At 45.0% G+C, this 24,925-nt stretch overlaps 2 protein-coding genes across 2 annotated transcripts in view; one reads left to right on the forward strand and one right to left on the reverse strand.

Annotated features, from left to right (window-relative positions):
• Positions 1-405: 405 nt before the first annotated feature.
• Positions 406-15,319, reverse strand: dgkq (diacylglycerol kinase theta). Its single transcript, XM_030117788.1, has 23 exons — positions 14,190-15,319; positions 11,541-11,620; positions 10,899-10,998; positions 9,875-9,960; positions 9,663-9,788; positions 9,089-9,242; positions 8,597-8,665; positions 8,335-8,435; positions 8,044-8,240; positions 7,780-7,870; positions 7,641-7,695; positions 6,178-6,239; positions 5,947-6,097; positions 5,571-5,609; positions 5,355-5,470; positions 5,118-5,269; positions 4,013-4,161; positions 3,764-3,942; positions 3,586-3,686; positions 3,324-3,470; positions 3,100-3,211; positions 2,785-2,937; positions 406-2,225 (listed from the first exon to the last, which is right to left on the reverse strand). Exons 1-23 carry the CDS (start codon positions 14,416-14,418, stop codon positions 2,130-2,132), a joined length of 2,745 nt encoding a protein of 914 aa, XP_029973648.1. The 5' UTR covers positions 14,419-15,319; the 3' UTR covers positions 406-2,129.
• A 3,983-nt stretch (positions 15,320-19,302) lies between these two features.
• The window catches only part of mgat4b (alpha-1,3-mannosyl-glycoprotein 4-beta-N-acetylglucosaminyltransferase B), a 55,257-nt gene continuing 49,634 nt past the window's right edge, over positions 19,303-24,925 (forward strand). Inside the window, exon 1 of the mRNA XM_030117835.1 lies at positions 19,303-19,576. Coding sequence (XP_029973695.1) covers positions 19,480-19,576 — 97 coding nt within the window. The 5' untranslated portion in view covers positions 19,303-19,479. The remainder of the gene's footprint in view (positions 19,577-24,925) is intronic.

A 24,925-nucleotide genomic window follows, 5' to 3' on the forward strand; every position in this document is an offset into this window, starting at 1 on the left:
GTCTTCTAGCACCAAAACATCGAAACATATCTGTTCTCACAGATCTTTAAAAAGTATAAATACTACATCAATCAAATACTGTTGAGGCTACATCGAGAGCTGGAGAATCAGCATTAGATCTGTTATCAGTTTTACAGCCGTCCTTGAAAAAGTGCGCTTCTTCACGCTCTGGGAATGTGGACGAAGTGTCTGCTTCATAAAGTCCTTCCAGTCGGAGGCCACGGAGCGAAAATCGGGAGAAATGTGGAGCGAGTTGGGACTCGGCCGGGACTCCGTCGTGTTGGGCCAAACTGCGATCTTTGGATGAACTCATAGCAGCAAAATTAGCTTAGCTTATTAGCCTAAAAGTTTAAATTTCTATCTGTTTTTACAGAGACACCGCTGCTGTCAGACCCCATGTTTTCATTACTAAATGAAAACTGAACCCTGAACTCAAGAAAGCAAAGTTTAATTGGCAGTAAAGCTAGCTAGCTAGCTCAGTGAGCTATTGCTAATAATGTGCTTCTGTAGGCTATTTGCACATTTTCTTTGTAATCATATCCTTCATTTATATCCATTTTCAAAAACATCCATCAACATTAAAGATTGTGTTAACATTTAATGTTTGACTTAAACTTAACTTTTAGTTTCAGCAACAGAGCTGTTGCTAGCAGGCTTAGCTAAGAACACAGGTATTTTTACACAATGTACACAAGGAATTCTTCTACGGACACTTTACTACCTTTTGCTAATACTAGTAGTAATAGTTTGTGGTAACTCCTTCCACTCTGATGCAGAAACAAGAAATGTTGCTCCGTTTTTAGCTTCGTACTGCGAGCGTGTGGTTTTCCAGGTGATTCCGGTCGCTATCTCAACATTGGCAGAGGCACGATGTGGTTTTGATAAACTATCAGCTGTGCGAGCTTTCTGGAAAACTGAGACTTAAAGCAAAGCTTGATGGAGGTTTTAGTGTCTACTGTTGCTTAATATTCTTCAGACAGCTAATTTCCTGTCTCTGATTCAAACAGGCACCAGTTTGACCTCCAGCAGCTTCGCTTCTTCCTGCTTTTCTATGATTCCAGTGAATTTTCTTCTCGCCGGTTTTGTTATCTCAGAGTAACAGAACAGGTCACGTTGTCCTTCAACAATGTAATTAAAAAATGCACTTATAGAACAGGCGAAATGCTCCCAGAAGCATCGGTTAAAGGAGATAAAGTCCATTAAAATGAAGCACAGTTTTCATTTAAAAACACCTTTAACTTTTACCTCCTGTTAATAACAACCAAGGACGAAAAATCTCCTTTCTGACCCAAAATATTGAAATATATCACTTTCAAAGGTCATAATAAACTCTGAATCATGCAAAACAGACTTTTTCTGCTTGACTTTCATTGATGTACATGGAATTTACTCAGGATTTTATTTTTTTATCCCTCTTGACAACTGTTGTTAATTCATTGTTTGTTCTGGATTACTTAAAGATGTGTTTATATTAAACCTATTGAAACAAAATGCATGGGTTTGATGATTTTCATGTGAATTTTCAATATTGCAGGAAAATTTGCAGGTTCAAATGTGCTGAATCTACCTTGAATCTACTACTTTTGGGGGAAAGTATGTTTTAAATCATTTTAAGTCACAACAATCTCAAATACTGTATCTGAAAATATCACAATATTACATAAGATATAAAATTTTTACCATTTAGACCTTGGTAGCTTATATCTTTAAAGAATAACTGAGTTTTTTTCAATGATATTCTCATTTTTAATACTTCTGTAGCTTTTCCTCATCGTTTTAAGGCTATGTTATTTCACTACAGCAGCTAAGTGCATGTTTTACCACACGAGTTTAATAAAACAAGTGATTACTTGGAGGTTTTTTTTATGAGATCAGAGTAAACAAAAAGTCTGGAGGATCGTTTGTTGCAGTCTGATATGTCAGACAAACGCTGCTCACTGTGGTTTATGCTTTGAGCTTCTGGGAGTCTCGATGCTTCATGAACGAGGTCCTCTGATGTCTGTGAAAAAACGATTTCACAGAGGCGAAGGAGAAATGATCCAGTGGTTTGAGCAGCAGCTATGGTCCATCTCACATGTTTCCTTGAGGACGAACTGGAGGCGAGCGAGATGCCGGAGCTCCGCTTCCTGTCAGTGTCCTCCGTTCCTGGACGACGGACTCTCCGAGCGTCCGTCCCTTGCCGCCGACTTCTTCTGCTTCTGCTTGGACTTCCTCAACATCCGGACCTGCAGAACAGGAGCAGCAGCTGGTTCATTCCTGAAGCTCACACACAGCTCAGTTCTTGTTCAGTGTGATGACACTATAATATAAAGTTGTGTGTCATCAGCATAAAAAAGCAGTAAAATTTGTGGGAAGTTGCTATGATTTACTTCAGAATTTCAGTTTGTAAAAATTAAATTTATTTAATATTCTGTTTAAAATATATTCCATCTTGAGCAAAAAGAACTAATTTTATATCATTTTCATGAGAGTTATATCACACAGAATTACAGAGAATAAGGCATGTTGGGAAATAAAACCCCTATTTATTTATTTTTATTCCAAACGTGTGAAAATTGGTATATATGTATATATAACAAGCACTAAATGCATGCTTGCTGGATTGTCTGATGTAACACAGTTTCTTTGGAATAAATCAAATACAGCTGGAAAGTTGGGAATATTTCCTTGAAATGTTTCCATATTTTTAGAGAACTTGTATTTGATGATTGAGGGTTGGATCCAGGAGAAAAGTTCAGAGGCAGAGTACGGGAGCCCTGCAGGGACAAACGGAGCGGGGCGTACCTTTGGTCCTGCGGCCGAGATGATGATGTGACCCGGAGGCTGGATCCACGGCTCCCCGTCCACCTGCACCGGGATCGGCTTGTTCACCGTCAGCCTGATGTAGTTCCCTTGAGCAATACGGATGCCTGACCGCAGACCGCCCTGCACTTGCCCCTACACACACACACACACACACACACACACACACACACACACACACACACACACACACACACACAAACACGGTTAGCAGCTGGTGGAAACCTGTGTGTGTGTGTGTGTGTGTGTGTGTGTGTGTGTGTGTGTGTGTGTGTGTGTCTCCCAGGTTCTTCTCACCATGTGCACGACACCAGTGACTCCGACCACCTCCAGTAGACCGTCGTCGATGCTCGGTTTCCCATAGCGACCATCGACCTCTGACCCCCACAGATCAGCACCAGAACCCCAGCTGCACACACACACATGCACAGGTTGAAGGTTATTGATTGAGGTAATTAATGAGTGTTTGTGTGTGTGTGTGTGTGTGTGTGTGTGTGTGTGTGTGTGTGTGTGTGCGTTACCTGGGTATGTTGAGGAAGATGAGCCCCTCGATGTTTGGCAGGGGGACGTTGACTGCGTCCACCTGGAGCTGCAGGATTTTGTGGAGACTCCGGGTGGCGCTGATCTTCTGCAGCCCCACCTTCACGTACACGCCTTTGTTGTGGAACCTGCGGGGGCGGGGGCGGGGGCGGGGGGGGGGGGGGGGGGGGGGAGCACAGCCCAACGGTTCCCGCCGTTCCTCTCTTCCAGGTGGATGAAAACAGAAGAGGAAAGACGTCTCACCTGCTGGTGAATTTGTCTGGCTCGTCCTCTCGCGCCTGGTGGAAGTCCAGACTCAGCTCGGCGTCGATGCCCAGACCAAAGTAGTTGTTCATCTGGACGATCTGATTGGAAAACACACGAGGGAGTTTTAAAGAGATGAACACAGGAATAAACAGAACCAAACTGATTTCCTTCCGACCTTGGGCGGCTCCAGGAAGCCGTTGTCCTTCCCGTCCTCTGAGATGTCCTGAGCGTCCAGCAGGATGGTCCAGCGGTCCATCAGGACCACGTCCGCCTCGTCGACGGAGACCAGGATGTGATGGGGGTCCTCGCCGCTGTAGCCCGGCCCCCAGCGGAGGATCCGAGCCAGATCGTTACCTGAGGGGTTGAAAACAGACGGGTTAGCTGGAGGAACGGGGGCGGGAGAGCGGAGGCGGCGGGGACTCACCCGTTCCCAGCGGTACGATCCCGATCGGCGGCTCCCGGCACACCAGGTGGTGCCGCACGGCCTCCAGGACGCCCAGCACCCAGCCCACCGTGCCGTCCCCGCCGCAGACCAGCACCCGGAAGCGGGGCAGCTCCCTGAAGGCGTGGAGGCTGCAGGAGGACCAGAAAACATCGGCCTCTCAGTCTCTTCTCACGCTTCAGCAGAGCTTCGTCCTGATGTCTGTATTTCTACACATTCAGGACAGTAACAGAACTCGTGGCTCCTCTTGCTGAAAAATGCTCTTGTTTGTGTGTTGCGTTCGCTGCTACAGATCAAATCTTTCATGATCTTTGCTTTTTTCTCTCCTCCTGTGATCAGAGTCTTCTGCAGGTTTCTGCTGTTTAGTGATTCTTTGTTTTGCAGCTTTTTGGACTATTTATTTCTGAATGCAAAGTTTAATCTATTTGTTGCTGTTTTCACTCAGTTACGGTTACACTGCACATTTCTCTGAGTAGAATTTGCATCTTTTGATAAGTTTTTTATTTGCTTTGCATGTATTTATCTTAAATGTTCATCTTCTGTTGCTGTTTTGCATTTGCTAGTGGTTTTTCTTTTCTTCTTTGTGCTCTTCGCTGCTGTGGTTTGTGAGTAGATTTTGCTGATCTTGTGTAACATCTCAGTCCTAAGGTTTAATGTTTTTTTTCTCACCATTGTGCTTCTATTTGCATCTTTTATGGTTGTTTTGACTCAAAGTTTATGTGCTTTTGACATCTTGTTTGCAATGTATTATAGTGTTTTTTTTTTTCATATTTATAGCTGTATGCATGTTATTTTTGTCTCTGTTTGCAGATATTTGATGTTTGCTTTCATCTTCTTGCACTTTCTTGTAATTTTTTGGCAACTATCGTACATTTAAATAGAATTTTAACTGCTTTTCATTAGTTTTGCTGGTTTCACATATCTTTATGCTCATTTTCCTGTCATTTTGCCTCATTAGTTTCCATTTATTTGTATCTCTGTTGCTTGTTTCCATTCGGCTGAAGTGTGCTTGCGTCTCCTGACAGCTGATTTTGTGTCTTTCAGTACTGAGCGTGTTGGTGCGGAGCGGTTTGCTGCAGGACCTCACCCTGCCAGCGGCCCTCCGTTGGAAATGTCGAAGACCTGATGGGGGTTGAGCAGCTTCCTGAAGCTGTAGAGGAGCTCTCGGCCCTTCAGGCCGCCGCTCTTCGGGTTGACGAACACCAGCAGGGGACACACGTCGTCTCCCAGTTTGTTGATCTGAGAACCCCAAGAGAGAAAAGCGGTCAGCGTGAAAAAGGAACCAAACGCAGTGGAAAGGATGGAGTGAGCGCAGGAGCGTCACCATGATCTCCGGTATGACCACAGAGGTCAGAGGCTTGTTGTTCACGGACGAGTCTTTCGCCAACATGTAGATCCGCTCGGCCTCGGAAAAACAGGAGATCTGCAGCGCCACCGCACCTGAACCAGACCACAGTCAGCCTCGTCTGGAAAGACTTCATCAGTTCACACTACAGCTGCAACAGTACTTCATTTCATGTTTCCATCGTGAACGACTCACCTTGACTGCTGTAGATGTGACTGATGGAGACCAGGTGACCTGCAGGGAGGAGGAGGAGGAGGAGGAAAGAGAAAGGACATGGAGGAGAGAAACTATGAACCAAAAGTTTCACACACTGAAACAAAAACAACTGATTAAAATGTAACTGGAACTGAAACTGAGTTCAAACTTACAGGAATTCAGAGGAATAAAAAACATCAATTCCTACATGTTATTCATGTTTTATTCCTTTTTCTCACTTTTCCTTGCAAACGTCCTGGGTTGTTTAGTTTTGTTTACTGCCACATATAATTATGATCACAAAAATGTGTTTGGCTCGTGTGTATTTGTGTGCTGATCATGAATGTTGGGTGTGGTGAGGGCCGAGCGGACTCACTCTTGATGGCGAGCGTCTCCTGGATCATCTGGACGTACTCCTCTTTGGCCAGCAGGGGGGGCAGTCCTCCGATCAGCAGGTTCACCTGCACAGGTGACTTCCTGTTCTCCACCGCGTAGAAACGAGTCTGGTTCATCTGCCGCAAAGACACCTGGGAAAGCAGGCGAGAAGTGCTGAAGCGTGGCGCTTTTCTCGTTGACCTGTTTTTGTTGTTATTTGTTGTCGCCGTACCTTCCTGATCTCCTGCAGTTTCTCCAGAATCCTCTCCTGAGGCGTCAGTGTGAGTCTCTGCACTGAAACACACAAACACAACTTCTGTCCAACAAACGTAGTCTAATCAACAACTTAACCCTTCGTCAGTGAGTATTTTAAGAGGTCATATTTTACTCACTTTGTGTCTCATTTTTCTCATTTTGTTTCCAAATATGTACACTCTCTATCTTATTTTGGCCATTTTCATCTTATTTTTGTCACTTTGTGTCCTATTATTTGTGTCTTCTGGTGGGTGAGGTGTGGACTGGTGCAGGGAAGCAGCTGATCACCTGAGTGCGTTCACCTGCAGTGGGGCGTGGACTACTCCAAACCATTTATCACCCTATAAAGCCGGCTCAGAGCGGAGTGCAGCGTCGGACTGTAAAATTACCAACAGTCAGTTGAACCTGTGCTGCTCTGCTGCTTTCTGCTCCACCCTGCTCTGCAACCTTCAGGAGTCACCCTGCTGCACCAGGTCCTGGATGACGCCCCTGATCCTCCTCTGCTTCGCTCCGACTCTGTGCTTGAAAAGTCTCGTGGCCCTCAACCCTCTGGGCTGCTGCGCCAGCCTCTTCACCCGATCGCTCCACTGGCTGAGCGTCCACGATCCCACCTCCTTTATGCTCCCTTCTCACTCAGCTCTGTCCCGCGCCGGGTTGTAGGTTTTCAGTTCAGTTATTGGCTCCTTGGTTCTCTGGGTTCCTGCACAGTCCTTTATGTTCACAGCTTGTTGGTTTCTTGTTGCTGTTTGGGTTGGCCAGCATTTCTGTCAGAGTCCTCACTAGTTGTGTTGGAAGTTTGGAGTCCTGTTTCTGCTCCTAGGAAGCTCCTATCTGGCACAACTAGATTGGTCTGGTTTCTGTTTTTCTTTCTGTAAATAAAAGTTTTGAAACGATTGATCTCCTGTATCTGTCTGCGTCTGAGTCTGAACTGTGACGTCCCCCATTTCAGTAACTTTTTTTTTTTTGTCCTTTTTGGCCATATTTTTTTTTATCATGTCTCATTTTTATTACTAGTAATACCAGTCATTCATTTTTGGAATTGTCACTTTGGAATTTTTTTTTTTTTTATCCACCTCTAGTAATTTCATTACTTTGCACCATTTTAGTCTGTTATTTATCTTAATGTATCATTATTTTGGTTTTTGATGTGCTTCGACGGCACATTATTTTAGAAGAATTGAGCATAATTTTTTTGGAGGTGCTGAAGTTGTGCAGCTTGGTAGATCGTACAGAAACACGCTGTTATAAACTATCTGAAGGCTACAATGTAACTAGAGTCAGAAGAAAAAAGACTTCAAAGATTCAAGTGCTCGCAGCTTTTCAGCAGGTATGTGTTGTAGAAATGTTGGGACTTTTTCTTATAATTTTTTTTTTTTTTTTTAAATAAGTTCAGTTGAAGATGAGCAACGACGGTGGAGCTGAGGGCTGTTTGAGCTTCACCTTGTTTGCTGCTCATGTAGACCTCCATCAGACTGAAGTTAGCCACGTCTTCATCCTGAAACGAAAAGCCATCAGAGCATTCTTAACTAGTCTGTAACTTCCTGCAGCTCTGTGGAGCATCGTGTTCGGGTTTCAGGACCTGTCTGTGCAGCTGAGTGAGGACCTCAGTGAGGACGGACTCCACCGTGCTGCTCGCCGATACCGACACGGAAACAAACGTGTCGCCCGACCTGAAACACACAAACATTAACAGGCCATCTGAGAACGTGAAGGAGGTTTTTATGAACTTAATTCATTCAAATCAGGAGCCAGCACGAGAGGAATCGGCACAATCCATCAAGAAAAAAAAGACTAAAAGACGACTGGTAGTAAATCTGAGTCGGATCCCAGGGGGGCTGCTCACCGCGGCCAGCCGGCGTGAACCCTGACGACCTCGGCCTGCCGCGGTTTGGCCCTCAGCAGCCAGGCGTCGCTGCGGTTGTCCGGACCGCCGTTCCGGTTCAGGACGTCGTCGCTGTGGAGACACTGCAGACCGCCGGACTCGCACAGCTCGAAGTCCTGCGGCTCGCCGGGGAGGTAGAAGGCCCTCAGTGACGCCTCCTGCAGGACGACACAGAGGAGAGGGTTTAATCAGTACGTCTCTGACCAAGTCTGAGTGTGTGTGTGTGTGTGTGTGTGTGTGTGTGTGTCCCACCACCACTTCCTCGCTCCTGGTAGCTCTGGAGGTGGAGACAAGCCTGAAGAAGCCGCGTTTCGCTGCATCATCGCCGTCGAACACCTTCAAGAACTGTTTACCTGCAGAGAGAAGTGTGAAAAATCACTTTTCATCTCTGAAAGGTTTCAAGAAAACAGAAACGAGGAAGTAAGATTTTTTTTTTTTCTGGCAGATCTTCCTCAAATATCATGAATCAGCTCTAAAATCGAGGCTGTGGTACTTGAACACATCGCGGACTGACCCAACTCTGCAGCAGCCGGCGGAGCGTCTTTAGACGTCGCAGCGCAGGGATCAACCTCGTCTGAGAAATCTGATGAAAAGGAGGGAAGCAGGTCAGAAGATAACGAGAGAAGAAACTCATGACTCAAACAAGCAGCTGGAAACGTCAATATCCTTCATTTCCTTCATCTCCATTATAAATGTTTTTTTTTAACACTTTTCATGACAAATGTTTTTTTTATTTCACAGAATTGTACATAACATGTTACACTTTTAGATTGTATATAAATATACTAAACACAGGTATTCTGATGGTATCTAAACATCTTTTTTTTATGTCATGAGAAAACATGAAGGCCAGTTTCACAGCTCAGAGTCTCACCGAGGAAACGTTTGTGGTTCAAACTGCTTTCTGTCAAAATCAACACAGGATGTGGTGCGTGCGTGCGTGTGTGCGTGTGTGCGTGCGTGCGTGCGTGCGTGCGTGCGTGCGTGCGTGCGTGCGTGCGTGTACCCAGCTCGTGGCTGCAGCTCTCTGTGATGCGGTAGCAGTGCATCTTGCTGAAGTTCCTGGACTGCAGGCGGACGCAGCTCGGGTGCAGCAGCATGCCGCGCAGACGTCCCACAATGCACTCTGGTGGCACGCTGAGGTAACACGACGCGTGGCTCTGTGCACGGGGTGCGAAAAAAAAACAACACATGAAAACACAGCGTCATACCACACCGTGCACACGTCTACATTTTTACTCTGTCGCTGATTTTGAAGGATCACTCGATGAAATCTACTAGAATCAGCCAATCAGTCGCTAACTACGCAAGAAAATGTTGCCGTGGTAACGGTAAACACTGTTAACTGTGACTGAGATTAGCTGAATATCAAATAATGAAGAAAAAATGCAAAATCAGTCTTTACTTTGCTGCTGTCATCATTACTACAGCCACTAGAGGGCATCATGATATAAGATATCCTTATAGATTCTCCACTGCAGAGTTGAATTGTAATGGAATTCTGGCCATCGCAATCAGTTTGAATGGCTTTAACAGCATGGAAAAGCCCTGATCGGCGTCAGCTGAGCTGGGATTCTCACCGTGATGCCGCACCACTCGCACCTCATCCCCGCCAACACGTCCGACGAGCCGCACGAGCGCCGGCACACCTCGCAGCGGGCGCCCGACGGCAGGTTTCCCTCCCTCCAGTGATGGTGGAACAGATCCTGGAGTCGGGAACAGATTGTGGTGAACCGATCTGGCCGCCCCACCCTCCTCGTGAGCTCCTGACGAGCGTGCGACTCGGACTCACCTGCTCCACAGCGCCGTCCAGGTGGCAGCGGCGGCAGTCCGCGCAGCTGAAGGCGGCGCAGTCGGCGTGGACGTGCAGCTCACACACTGAAACACACACACACACACAAGTTATTGACATGGAGTCAGAGTCTGTGGTTCAACCACAGGTCAGAACAGCAGGGATGTTAAACATAAGGCCCAAAGGCCAAAATCAGGCCGCAAGAGGCTCCAATCTGGAACCAACCACAAACCACCGAGCAAATTGTGAACATTTCAAAGAAAACATTGATTCTTAAAGTATCTTAACACAACTCTGAGAGTGGAGCGGAGATATCGCCGATACTGCTATGAAAGAAAGAAAACGAGCCTCGAAGTCGAGGTGAGTTTGTAAAAACACTCATAATGCAACAGCTATAGAAGTATTTATCTGCATTTCGCACCAGAACGTTTCATTAAAATTAATTTTACGTTGAGACTGCTGTTCTTTTTCATAGTAATTATTTGATTTTTTTGGGGAAAACGTCGACGATCTCATCACGTAGACACTGCACTACAACAAAAAAACGTTAAATTTACAGGTTATTGTGGCAATTTTTTACAAGTTTGTCCCACTCAAGATGAAATCGTACTGTTAATGACCCATGTTTATGTTTATGTTTAAGAAGAGCTGAACTGCAGATCAGCACCAGCTTCAGATACAAAGGCTCATTTCAACCATCACTGATGTTCCATTAAATCTAAAAACTTTCCAGAGCACAGCGAGGAGCTGAACCAGGGAATTAATTAACACATCAACCATACAGTCCTACAATCAGGATTTATTTTGAGGTGGTTTCATTTCCATGTGTGTTTTTCATTTGTTTTTTTACTCATGTGATTAGCTATGTTATGCTGTGTTATTCATGTTCTGGTCTGCGCTGACAGGTTCTCACAGATTTTCCTGAATGGGCTTCAGCGGGTTGAAGCGCTGTGACGACAGCACGGCGCTGGTGAGGCTAGTTAAACTGGTTAAGCTGGTTACAGTTACATACACTCGGAGGTACCTTCGCAGCGCAGCGCCGCGTTCCCCTCCGTCTGCTTCCTGCAGACGCAGCACACTCGCTTCTTGTGGCCGGCCGGACCGAGGCAGTGAGCCACCGGGACCTGCAGGGGGCGGCAGAGAGGAAGGCACACGAAACATCAGGCCAAAAAACACCACCGTGGAAGAGAAGGAACATTAGACCAATCAGGATAAAAAATACCACCAAGAAATTATTCAGTTAAAAGAAAATAACTGAAAGCATGATGTAAAAGACGGATCATGCTAAAAATTGAAATTTAAAAGTAAATTCTGAAGTATTTCTCTGAGAGAACTCCAGAAAGCAGCCAGAGGAATAAAACATGACTGTAAATAGTTCCTAATTCTCTCAGTTCAGCCCAGATTTCTTCACACGAGCTGATCTAGTTTAGTCCGTTCACTGTGGAGCCTTTGTTTTCAGGGTGTGATTGTGAAAGAACAACAAGGAGGAGGAGGGATTTTTCTCTCCCTGCATTTATTATCCGGACGAATTTCTCTTTCAGGGACATAAAAAAATGGAATAAGTAGGTGGATTTTCCATTTATATACATTACTGGCAGAAAGTTTCACCTAATGTGCTTTTTTTGTTGTTGTTGCTGAAACAGGCTGAGGCAGAACCTTCACTGACCTGAATCATAGCCGGCGTCACGCAGGAACAAACTGTCCGCAGAGTCTTCAAACATTTCTCGTGACACATGAAGTTGCACACTGAGGAGGAGGAGGAGGAGGAGGAGGAAGAGGAGGAAGATCAGACTGAAACACTGTGAAGCGCTGACAACAGCCATCATTCAATCACACTAATGGTATTCATCCGTCAGAGGACACAAGAGGACAGAGGAGCTCTGGAAGAATAGAATAAACAGTAAATTAAGACAAAAAAGAGAGAATCTGATGATAGAAATGAATTTAAATGAAAAGCAGAGACATATTTAGCTTTAATTTCTCATCAGATTTATGCTGTTTGGGACAGATCATCAGTCTGCGTTGAGTGTTTCCGCCTCTTCATTTCTGTGCCATATCTGTGAACTCACATCCGTTTAGTGCAGATCGTCACAGAGATGTGACGGAATTATAACACATGAACACAGAGCAGAAGTTCAGAAAGCCTCTTTACTCTCTGCATCTGTAGAACAAAACAAAAAAGCTGAGGACACTTTGATTTCTGTGGATCTCAACAATTTTGAAGCACAAATCCCCCGACTTTCCACTGGTCCGCAGAGACAAAACTCCTCCGAGCTGCTTTGCTGTGTTTCTGAGCTCCGACTGACCGGATCTAAACCCGGCCGAGAATCTGAAGAATTCACAGGAAAGGAGGCTGACAAGTGCAGAGTGCATAAATTAACTCAGCAGACATCTAATTTTATCAACTTTAAGCCAGATTTATCAGGATTATACACAAACGAAGGTGGGAACTTCTTCCATAAATGTGTATTTAATTGAAAATAGTCTAAAGTTTTACTTTTTTCCATTAAATTTGAAGTTAGTTGTTGTTTTTAGAAGCACATAAACACAAGAATAAAGTGAGTTTTTCTTCATAATTATTGAACATATGAAACTTGGAGTTAGTTACAATGTACAACAGGAACGGAAGTGTTTTAAATATCTTCTGTGGTATTCTTTGTTATGTTAATGCTAATGATCAAACAGATGGTCTTAAAATATATTTGAAAGGTTTCACTTGTTAGATTAAGAGTGTAGACTGATCTTCTAGATAAATGTCATCTATAGTTAACTTCAAAACAGTCTCTCGCGCAGTAAAGATGAAACTCTTTGGTTTTTTGACATGAGATGACTGTTTATGTTCAGAAGTGACATTTTGAAGCAGTAAAGACTGTGAATTCAGTCCAGCAGGCGTGACTTGTCTCCATCAGTCAGTGTGAGTTTCTGTGTTTTCGAGGCTCATCGTCACCTCGCAGCCGATCGGACAGGTTTTTCTTAAACATGGTGACTCAGCAGATTTCTTGCCATCACACCACTACCCGTTTTTACATGTTTTTTGAAGACGCAGCGGTTGCAGTGTCGCCAGCTTTTGTGGAATTATGAAGAAACGAAATAAGAAAGACAAGAAATTCCCACACAACCCCTTCACGATTATAATAATCACTCAAACATTTGTAATTTCTTATTAATAACAGCGTTAATCTTCATAAGCAGAAATGATTCACAGCTTTTCTAGAGAAGTGAAGAGAAGAAAAGTTTTTCCAAGACTAGAATGTTTGGTTAATTTGCAAAACACTTCAGAAAATACATTTTCCAGGTGAGCTCTGTTACTACCTGAGTGTTCACAGCTTCTCCAGTGGGGGAAAAGAGTGTCTTCATACAAAAACTTCCAGTTGTTATGTCATGTTTTTAACAACGTGCATGAAAAAGAGTGAGGATGTTTGCTTTTTTTTCAAGTAATTTGAACTATATTGAAAATAAATCAGTGCAATCAAGACTCTGAGACTCTATTCCCGGAATAAACACATTTAAAAGTCAAGTGTTTTTCTCCGAACAGATGCAGCAGGTGCATGAAAAGCAGCACAGAGGCATTATTCCTACTAAATGTAAGTGCGTGGTTTTACATTATGTATAAGTCCTCTGTTGACATCAGAGCTTTGTGTTAATCCAAGTGACAGCTTAAAGAAGAAACGTTACGCAACAGAGCCCGAGCCTTTTCAGTGAGGCTGCTGCTGCTTTTCACGCAGCTGCTGCTGCTGCTGGTGAGGAAGAGGAAGGGGAAGAGGAAGAGGAAGAGGAAGAGTCACCTCTCTGTCCACTGACAGACACACACAATTACACATTCCTCCTGCATGGAGCATCCCTGCCTGTCTCCTGTTGCCATGACAACGGGAGGAAGTAAATCAGGGCTTAAATACAGCTACAGCCACACAAGACACACTTGACACCAACACACACACACACACACACACACAGAGTCCATGTCTGCCCAGTAACACACTGGTGGTCCTCCATTGTGAGTGTGTGTGTCTTCTCGGTTCGCCTGTTGAATTCGTGATGAAGTTTGCAGCCCAGCAGAGGGAACGTGTGAAACATGAAGAGAGGAGGTGAAGAAGGAGAATAAAAATAAATATGAGTGTTTTTAGAACACTGAAGGTCAGCTCTCTCTCTGACAGTTTGGTTTCACCTGAGGCGGACTCAAACTGCCTGAACTCTGGATAAATGTCCATGAACAGGTCTGCAGAGGTCTGCAGCTGCAGGGTGGAGGAGCTCCACGGATCTGTTATAATCTGGTTTTCTGATCTGAGCTGATCCAGGACCGTGTTTGGGGTCTTACCTTCACACAGGAAGCCGATGAGCCCCCAAATGAAGTCGCTGCAGCTGTGGCAGAAGGTGGGCTTGGTCAGGGTGACTTTCCTGAAGCAGTGTCCGGGCCCGGAGCTGTGGTAGCGGGGCCGGAGCCCGGGGGACTGCTGCGTCCTCTTCTTGCCGGGCTGCGGGCTCGCTGTCCGGCTGTCCGCGGCGTCAGGGTCGGCGGCCGATCTGGGGCGGCCGGAGTCGGCCATCGTCTCAGGGATCTCAACAGCACGACGAGCTAAATTCAGCTCGCGGTTTTATTTTATTTTATGAAATGTTCCCCCTCCGGCGGGGAGACATCCCACCGGGCCGGACGCAGCCCGGAGAAGGGGCGCTGTGCGGGGCGTGTGCCGCACGGTGCCCCCTCCACCGCGGAGGCTAATTATCCAGAGGAGAAATACAGAAACACGGAGCAGGGCGCCGGGTTACCGGTTAAATTCCAGAGGAGAACGGGCTCACGGTAAAGGAGACGTCGCCGCGGCTGCCGCAGACTCCACCGGTCGGAGCCAGCGCTGCGACCCGGCGGAGAGGGCGCCGAGCGCGGCGTGCCTCCCGGAGAGCCCCGCCTCACTGCCCCGCGGGATCCATGTCACTCAGGGGGGGAGATTAATCCAAAAGCAGCTCCGCAAAAAAAGGACGTTCGGGGAAAGAGGGGGAGCGTAGATTCACGACGGCGTGTCGGCGCCTCGCGGTGGCTCCCCACGCGGAGATCAGAGCCCCTCCGCCCGGAGACGGCGGTGCCACCCAGCGGCGCGGAGCGGAGGACAGGCCGCCGCGCCCCGCGCGGCTCCCGGGGCTCCCCGCTCGGGAAGCGGCATGAATAAATGATGAGCGATCGATCCGCTGGGGCTGAGCGCGTGTCCGCGGCGGGATGGAGTCTGGGAGAGGGATGGGAGACGCGGCTCACGGTGAGCTCCGTCCGTGAGCTCCGCTGCCCGCAGACCCGGCTCCCTTTACCCGGGACCAGAGCGGCAGCGGCGGAGGGGAGAAGCTCCGGAGCCGCCCGGAGAACCGGAGACTGGAGCCACCATCAACAAGTGTGTGTCCGCCGGAGGAGGGCCCCTTTCGGTTAGGCTTCCTCTTCCTTCACCGAGACTGATTCTTCTTCCGCATCAGTCTGCAACACTGATTTACTCCTCCTCTTCCTCCTCCTCCTCCTCCTCCTCTGTTCTCCTCTTCCATCCAATTCATCCTCACCTATCCTCCTCCTCCTCTTCATCCTCATTATCCTCTTCCTCTTCTAGCCTCTTCATCCTCTCCTCATCTTCCTCCCCCTCCCTCCTCTTCCTGCTCCTCCATCATTTCTCCTTGTATCCTTCTCCATCCCTCCTTTCTCCTCCTTCACCATTTCCTCCACTCGTCCTGTTTTCTCTCCTCCATCCCTCCTTTGTCTCCATCACTTTTACCCCCTCTCCTCACTTCCATCATCCTCTCTCCTCTGTTTTTCTTCTCTTTTAGCCTCCCTCCATCCCCCTCCTGCTTTCTCTCCTCACCTTCAGACTCTCCCTTCCTTCCCTCATCCTTTCATCTCCTCTTCCCTCTTCTGCTGTTTTCTAATCTCCCCTACACCTTTGCATTTGTTCTCCTTCATTCTACTTCCTTCTCCTTTTGCTTTCCATCTTCATTTCTCTCCTTGTTTTCTATTCTAAATCCTCTCTTCCCGACTTCTTCTCCTCTTCCTTCTTTATTCATTCAGCTTACTTTTTTGGTCTTTAACAAGAAGTGAAAACTCCGTTTTATTGTCTTTCATGAAATGTTTGCGTGTATTTGAATTATTCAATGTAATTAATGCTGAAAATAAAGATTCTAAGTGATAAACATGTGAAATTTATCTCTTCACTAGCATTTTATGCAACCAAAGTTCCAAAAAAAATGTCAAATAAAAACAAGAAGAACTGATTTTCTAATCCTTTAAACTCTTCTTTCATCCATGTGAGAACAGAAACATTTCAGATGTTATTAGTGAGACGTTTTACTCTCAGATTCAAACTGGGGATTTTCTCACTGTGAAGAGATCACACTAACCACTGCTCCACAGGGGCCAGCCAGGTCATTTAGAAAGAGTTAAAGAGGGTCAGAAGTTCAACTTTGTCCAAAAAACAATTAATTTTACAGTGCCGCCGGCCAAAGTATTCAACTCTTCTACCTTCACTTTGCCCACATTTCATCATGTTACAGCTTTATTCAAAGTGGATTCAATTTCTTTTTCTCATCAATCTATCCACAATACCCCATAATGACAAAGTTAAATCAGATTATTCGAAATTTCTAATTTATTAAAATAAAGAACTGAAATATCACATGTATGTATTTACTCCCATATGACACTGAACCCTGAGCTGAGCTGCTTCCTGTTTCCATTGAAGATCCTGCAGATGTTTCTACAACTTGACTGCAGTCCCCCTGGGGTCAGTTCAAGTGATTCAAGTGATTCAAGTGATTAGAGGTGATTTGGAAAGCCACACATCTGTCTAAGGTCCCACAGCTGAAGGTTCACATCAGAGCACTAACAAGGCCATGAAGTCAAAGGTCTCGTTTATAGACCTCCGAGTCAGGGTCCAGAAACATTTCTGCAGAGCTCCCTCATTCAGAACCAGCAGGACCCTTCCTGGAGCTGGGTGCCCATCCAAACTGGTCGGTCCGGGGACAAGGACCTTGTTCAAGAAGAGGACCAAGACTGAAGACTGGAGGCTGGAATCAACAAAGGACCGACTAAAGGGAGTGAACATGTGTGATATTTCAGTTTATCATTTTAAATAAATTTGCAAAAATTAAAAAAAAAAGAAAGTATACATATATATATATATATATATATATATATATATACATACACACACATACATATACATATATATGTATATATATGTATATGTGTATGTATATATATATATATATATATATATATATATATATATATATATATATATATATATATATACACACACACACACACATATATATACACATATATATATCTGCTGCTTTTTTTTTATTTTTATTTTAGGAACTTTTCCATTTGTGTCGCAGACCTGCACCAGCAGGGTCTGACCACTAGATGTTGCTGTGACACAACAAAACTGAACCTGGACCAGTTTTAGTTTCTTCTAAGTGTTTCTGATTATTTCCTCTGTGGAGCTAAAACACATTTCGCACTTCACACATTACAAACACACAAATAAACAAAAACGTTGGCGGGAGGAGGCAACATATTGTGTTTAAGGACACGTTAGGAAAAAGAAGGAACACTGCAGGTTTTGCTTTCGTGTGTGTGTGTGTGTGTGTGTGTGTGTGTGTGTGTGTGTGTGTGTGTGTGTGTGTGTGTGTGTGTATGAGCGTGCGTGTGTGTGTGTGTGCGTGTGTGAGAGAGAGAGAGTTACAATGTGCATATTTATCATTTGTATAATAGAGTGTGTTACTAGATATGTGTATTATTACAAAATGTGTGTAGGTGGTATGTTTTGTGTTTGCATACTGAGATTATTACCTGAACTGATGAAGAATGACATTTCTATGTCTAGATGACTCATAGTTAGTCATCTTTAAATTTGCAGTTCATAAGCTATTCAGTTGAATAGAAAGAAAAACACATCCTGTTATTTTTAGTGAAGATATCCAGAAACGATTCAACTGGACACGTTTTCCATCAGAACAGATTATTATTTCATTCTAATGTACAAAGTGTGGAGAGTAAAGTAAAGTCAGCTGGTAGTCTGAGCTGGCGGTGCAGTACCTCTGTCTCACTGTAGGGGGAAGCACTGAGCACACAGGTGAACTTACAATAACATTGTGTCTAGCTCTGAACACATCCAGAACATATATCTCTCAGATTGCTTCAGGGTTTTGAGTGTCTTGCCTTTATTTTTCTTTTCCAGAGCAGGCCTGTCAATGAAAATCCAGCATCTTTTCATTAATCCCTCATCAGTTTTCCCTTCACGGTTTCATAAATGTGGGATCAGAGTCTGACATCATCTTCAGGATGTTTTTATTAGTTTGTTTACTTTTGATTGAGTCACTTGGTTGTAGTAATATAACCTTCCCATCCATCTTCTGCAGTTTTTCCCCCAGGTACTCTCATATTCACACCATCACGACTTTCAAAGTCATGAATTAACCTCAGTGCATGTGTTGGATGGAAACCTGTACGCTCAGGCAGAACATGCAAACCTCTTACACCACAGATCAGAGCTGCAGGGAGGACATGTTTCATTTCATTCACACTGTTCTTTTATTTCACATTACAGAGAAGTATAGAAATACTTTATCTGACCCGAAAGATCAGTTCCTTGTTTCTTTATGTCTTCATTAATTTTATTGCAGTTTGTTAAATATACTTTCTTTAATGTAGGAGCTCTTCTTTTTTAAATGTGCTGTATGAATAAAGATGTTATTATCATAGTTATTGTAAAGCGCTTCACGAGCTACCAAGTGCGCATGCGTAATAAGATCCGTCGATGACGCTGCACTTATTATCAATAGAAATTAGTAAAGGCTGCAATCTGTGATCTTTTACATTTCTATATTGGCACATTGGTGGATTGTTCTATAAACTGGTATGTTGAAAATCAAGTGTGTGTAATACTGAGTAAAACTTGTGAAATTAAAGTGTCAATATGCAGAGTTGTGCAACACTTTGTTTAGTCAGTATGTTCAGTTTAATGAAGCTAAATTGTCTTTTAACAAATAAAATCGTCTGTTGCAGCTTCTTGCAAATATTGAGGTTAGTATTATTAATTTAGGCAAATTTTACATATCACCTGAGTTCACAAGACAGTTTGATTATATTTGCAGTGAAATCGACCAGTATATGTGCACCAATTAAGGATCATTAAAGGAGCAGTTCAAACGTAGATCCGAGCCATCTTCCAAAAGAGAGATTATTATTATTATTATTATTATTATTATTATTATTATTATTATTATTATTATTATTATCAGTATTGTAATACTGAGTCTGCTGTCTCTCTCCCTCTCTCCCTCTCTCTCTCTCTCTCTCTCTCTCTCTCTCTCACACACACACACACACACACACACACAGGGCTCCCTCTCTCTCTCTCTCCTCAGTCTCTCCGCTGCTGCTCTCACGGTAACAGCTCCGCCCGCCTCTCCGGCTCTCGGCGGCTGTCTCCGGGTCTGTACCTGCTGCCTCCCCCGGTCCTCCTGCTCCTCCTCCTCCTCCCCCCGGTCCTCCTCCTGCTCCTCCCGCTCCCCCTCCTCCTCCTCCCCTCGGCTCCCCCCTCTCTCGGTGCGGACATGCTCCCGGGGCTCCGGAGATGAGGCTCCGAAATGTCTCCTTCCTGACGGTCTTGTTGTTCGGGCTGTGCGGGCTGGTCTCCCTGTCCTGGTACACCGCCTTCAGCAGCTCCAGAGGTAAGACCCGGACCCGGAGGGGCGGGGAGGGGGGGGGGCCGGCGTGCGGGCTGATGCACCCCGGGGCTGAGGAGGAGCAGCTGCAGCTCCGCTTTGTATTTTTCGTGATGTTGCAGGAAAAATAAGAAAGAAAAAAAAGAAAAGCCGTTGTTGATGTGAAGCTGCGGGTCCGGAGGTACAGAGAGAGAGAGGGGTGCGCTTGATTTTACACTCATCACATGCCAGCTGCAGGAGGAAGAGGAGGCTGCTGATGTGAGGGGGGGCGGAGGGGGGAGCGCTCGGTTTGTGGTGCATCACATGCCCGTTGAGGGGGTGAGGAAGGTGCTCGTGCACGTGAGAGGGGGGGCTCCAGCGGTGAGGTAATGAAGGGAGCGCTCGGTTTGTCATGCGCTGCAGATCAGGGCAGGAGGATGAATTATGGAGGGGGCAGGTGGGCAGCTTTTTTTTTTTTTTTAAATAATTCTCATCATTTTCTTAATTTCCAATTTTCATTTTCAGCTGAAAAGATGTGTGTCTAAAGGTTATCTCGGGAGCGCTTGGTTTGTCAGGCAAGAAATGCCTGCTGAGGGAGAAGGGGCCTCAGGGTGCGTTTGGTTTCACTCTAGCTGTATTGTTAAAAGGTCTCTGTGGATGTGAGTTCAAGTTCAGAGGGGAGCGCTTGTTTTGTGCTGTAGCAACAAGAAGAGGTAGGTTTGATTTCCATACCACCACAGATTGCATCCAGGTCAGAAGGGGCACAAGGGTGCGCTTGGTTTGTGGAGCACTGGTGAGAATAATTGGATCCCTCATTTTCTAGCAGAGTGGCTGGGGTTAGTTTGATTTGTGGCGCCGCTGTGTGGTGTGGTGAGGTCTGAAACTATGAAGGGACACTTCAGGTGAAGAGATGCTCGAGGGAGCGCTTGTTTTGTTATGCATATGCTGGCCCACGGGAATGACATGGGTCAGATGAGGGGTTAGTTTGATTTTGCAGCTCCTCTGCCATACAACACACATTAATGGAGACTCCAGGTTCTGGAATAATGAAGGGAGCGCTTGATTTGTGGAGTGAGGATTAACTGGAGGGCTGAACATGTTAGGTAGAAAAACAACTCCAGTTTCAAGGAGGTGCGTTTGGTTAGACGTGCTAGCATGTGAAGGTGAAGCTGCAGGCCAGGAGGTGCTAAAGGGAGCACTTGTTTTGTTATGCTCAAAATGCCTATTTGAACTGAAGCTGGATTAAAAAAAAGAGGGGGTTTGTTTGATTTTTATTGCGCATGGCATCTCCTAAGTGCTTGAGGTGATGAGGGGTGCGCTTGATTCAGGAAAGCAGCTAACAGGAGTGAGTTCAGTGCGGATAGGTAATGGGTGAGGGGTTCGTTTGATTTTGCAGCTCCAGTTTGTGTTAGAGAAAAACAGGAGCCATTGATTCTGTGTGTTAAGGTTAAGCTTCAGGTCAGGAGGTGTTGAGGGGAGCGCTTGGTTCGTAGCGCTCCAGATGGCAGCTTAAAGGTGCAATAAGTCAGAAATTTGCTATAAATGCATTTAAAATCCTTCCTGTTTTCGTAGTTCCCTGAACTCACAGCCTGAACTCACTTGAAATCTCCCAAACTGGCAACCTTCACAACGCTCTCTGAAGGAGAGGAAGTGGCGGGTGGGGGGAAGTGCGTTGTGTGATGAAATGTCACTTATTGCACCTTTAACGCTTCACTTTTGCAACTTTTTACCACTGAGGTACTGATGGGTTTGGTTGTTTTATGACTCTCCACATGCTCAAAGAGGACGTGGTCAGAGGAGGGGTTGGTTCGGTTCTCTGCATCCTCATGGTATGGTGGAGACAAGTCATACGAGAAGTAAATCAAAGGAGCGCTTGATTTGTAATGTCATAGTAATTATGTGGTTTGATGAATGAGTTGTTGGTCCTAAGAATGGAGCGCTTGGTTTTTGTGTAATTTTGATGTGCGTGAGAGTGGGATTGCTTGATTTTTATGCAGTTAGTCTGCTGAATTGTGGGTGCGCTTGTTTAATACGTGCATGAGAGAGATGATTATTCATTCAGCTACTTTGAGGATGAGGAGCGCTTGGTTTCAGTTGCTTTTGAGATTAATGCTTGTAAGGAGGGAACGGGGCTTTTGCATGTTGCAGTGTGTTGGGATTACTCTCAGGTTCAACGGTTTTAATATGTCAAGTGCCGGTTCAATATTCGAGGTGCAAAAAGAATTCTTGATGATGGAAAGGAGCGCTTGGTCCACAAGCGCATGACTCATTGACAAGTTAGTGTGTCAAAAATAAAAACCGACGACAGGTGCACTTGATTTGTGTTAATTCAGGGTTTTTAAGTCGCACCTGATTTACAACAGATCACGTTGAAAATTTACAATGGAGCGCTTGATTTGTAAGTCAGAATAAGGAAGTACCATGGACAAAGGGGTGAAGCAAAAGTGAACAATGGGAGCGCTTGTTTTGAGTCGTTGTTCATCTTGTGAGGTGTGAGATGGAGAAAGGTGTGTTTCATTGTTTAGCTGTTACACCAGTCGGGTGTAACACTCCAGATTGACGTTCTCAAAGGGCCGCTTGTTTTGTGTCAAGATTATGTACTGTGCAAGGTGACAAGCGCTCACCAGAGAAAGGTGTGTTTGATTTATATTACACTGTGTAAAAAAAAACAAAACAAACAAGAGTTCTTGATTTTTGTCTGTACTAGATGAGGGAAGATGGGTGGAAGGGTGATTTTGTGGCAGGTGTGCTTCTTGGAGTTTGGGAAGGAAAGGAAAGGAATTTCAGAACCTGTCGTGGTGCTTTAGAGGTCACAGGAGCGCTTGGTTTGTGATGCCTCACGTTCCAGCTGAATAGCCTGAACAGGGCAGTAAAATCCTCTTGGGGGGAGTGCTTCATTTGCATGCATAAACCAGGGAGAGCAGACAGAGGGTGGGGAAAAAAAAGATACAAATCATGGGAGCGCTTGTTTTGTATTAGCAATGCATGCATTGTGAGGCGAGATAAACGAAATTGGAAAGGAGGCGCTTGATTTTGCTGCAGCTGCAGGCTGTGAAGTTCATCAAGGAGCGCTTGCTTTGCATTGCTGAAGGTGGTGCAGGTTTTGAGTTTGTTTCCGGGTGTTTTAGCCACTCCTGGGGTCAAAGGGGCGCTTGTTTTGCGGTCCGTGATATTCTAGAGGACACCATGGATAAAGGACGGGAGGGGATTAGTGCTGCAGACAGAGGAGGAGTGTGGTACATGCCAGGCATGGGCATGGCGAGTGGAGGAGGGATGCGTTTGATTTTGTTCTTGCTGCACCTCGGGGCCGTGATGGGAGCGCTTGGTGAGCGCCATGCTTGAGGTCGGTTCTGTGGAGAATGTGGGCGGTGTGGGAACAAAGAGACTTGGGAATGTTCTCTGAAGTTGGTGGAAGTGCTCTTGAGGTCAAAGGAGCGCTTGATTTGCTGTCCATGCTATGTTAAAAGGATGAGGTTCCGTGGATGAAGGAGGAGATTAATACCAGTAAAAAGAAAAGTTGAGCTTAAATTTTCCTGTGTTTTGTTGTATGAGGAGCGCTTGATTCATGATTTTTTCACAGCAGGTGCATTTGCCATGTGGAGCTTCTGTGTGAAAGGAGCGCTTGATTTGATTTTCACTGGATGTAGAAGAGATGGGGTTAGTTGTGGAGAAGAGTCTTCTGCGATATGAGGGGAGTGTTTGATTTCAGATACACCACGTGCCTGCCGAAAAGGGGGACGGGGTTTAACGGGAAGGTGGAAGACATGAAGAAGAGATGAGAAACGGTTCGTTTGATTTCGTTGCAACTCCATCGGGGAGGAGGTACAGGGTGCGCTTGTTTGTGACCCAGAGGGAAGTTTGACTCTTTAACCTCTGATTTACCAAGGAGGGTTCGTTTGTTTCGTGGCACCCTGCTGTCTGGTACAAGCAAACTGAAATCCCAAGTTTCTGAGACATTTGAGGGAGCGCTTGATTTATGATTTGTTGAAGGTGAAAATGTGGCGTTAGTTTGTTTGATTTATTTTGATATCTGTTTATAAATACAGGAATTCTTTCGGGCAATAGAGGTGTGGTTGTTTGAGGAGCGCTTGGTTTGTGGTTTGTCTCTCAGCAGGTGGGAACGGATTGCAGCTGTTGTTGAGTGGATGACGTTTGGAGTGGGTGGGTTTCTGGAGCTTGAGCTTCGACGCAGCTGTTTTCGGCTTTGGATCAGATTCAAATGTTTGAATATTTCTTTTTTTTTTCTTCTTTTGGCATGTGTATGTAAATCTAGAGCACGCTTGTTTTGAAGTGCGGCACACACCAGAGTGGAGGAGTCAGCTGCAGATGATGCCGGGGTGATGCTATCGGCTGCACTTTTCACGTGTGGAGACTTTTCTTTGGCAGCAGACTGACGGAAACGAACTCACCCCAACTCACTGTGCACGAAGCGCTGCCTTCAAGTGCAGTCGGGAAAAATCACACTTCTGCTCCTTCAAGACGAAACCTTCTCCACACGTCGGTTTATCAGCTTCAAATTCAGGCAAACACGAGGAGGGTTCACGTTTCTTTTTCTGTGAATGTCTTGATTCTGAGCCGAAGAAGCTCAGAGGGCCGCCGGATGAGAATCCCAGGCGGGTGAAACTGAGCCGGTTGACCCTTTAAAGTGGTCCAGATGTGGAGGATGTGGGTGAACCAGGGTCAGACGCTCAGCGCCGTACTGCAGCTCAGCTCCTGCTTCTCCTTCAGTTAATGGGAGGAAGATGCTCTATGGTCTGGATTGCAGTGTTGACATTTATTTATTTTTTATAATCTAGTTTCATCATTTAAATCACAAGTTTTGAATGCATTCTTCCCATTTTTGCTAAATATTTAAAATATTCTAGATTTTTGAATAATTTTTGATGTTTGAAACTGTTACATTTGTTTTTAGAAGATTTTTCTGGGAGGTGTTTTCATTGATATCGTTTATATTTCTTTATTTGCTGACTTTTTGTTTGTTTTCATTTTTTTCTGCTTTCGTTACAGTGAGTTTTTTTTTTCTTTACAATAACTAATTCATTGTTCTGAATCTTTTTTGTGAATATCTCTTAGGAATATCTTTAATTAAATACTATCAAATATAATTGAACTTTATTTCTTCTTCAGATTGACCGTATTATAAAACCTACATTTTCTTAATCACCTTTAACTAATCAATTCATTAACAGTGTAATTTATGCTTTTTGTTGATGTTTGATATTCACACAGAGTGTTGCCTTTGACTCTTTCCGTGATTTTTTCCTCGCTGCTTGTATCTCTTCCTGTAAACGTTGCTTTAAGAAATATTAATTGAGCGCATTTTGGAAGCTCATTAACAGGCGATTACTCTCATTTATTAGCGAAGCCTCGTTCAGT

This window comes from Salarias fasciatus, chromosome 2 (genome assembly GCF_902148845.1).
Source record: "Salarias fasciatus chromosome 2, fSalaFa1.1, whole genome shotgun sequence".
NCBI lineage: Eukaryota > Metazoa > Chordata > Actinopteri > Blenniiformes > Blenniidae > Salarias > Salarias fasciatus.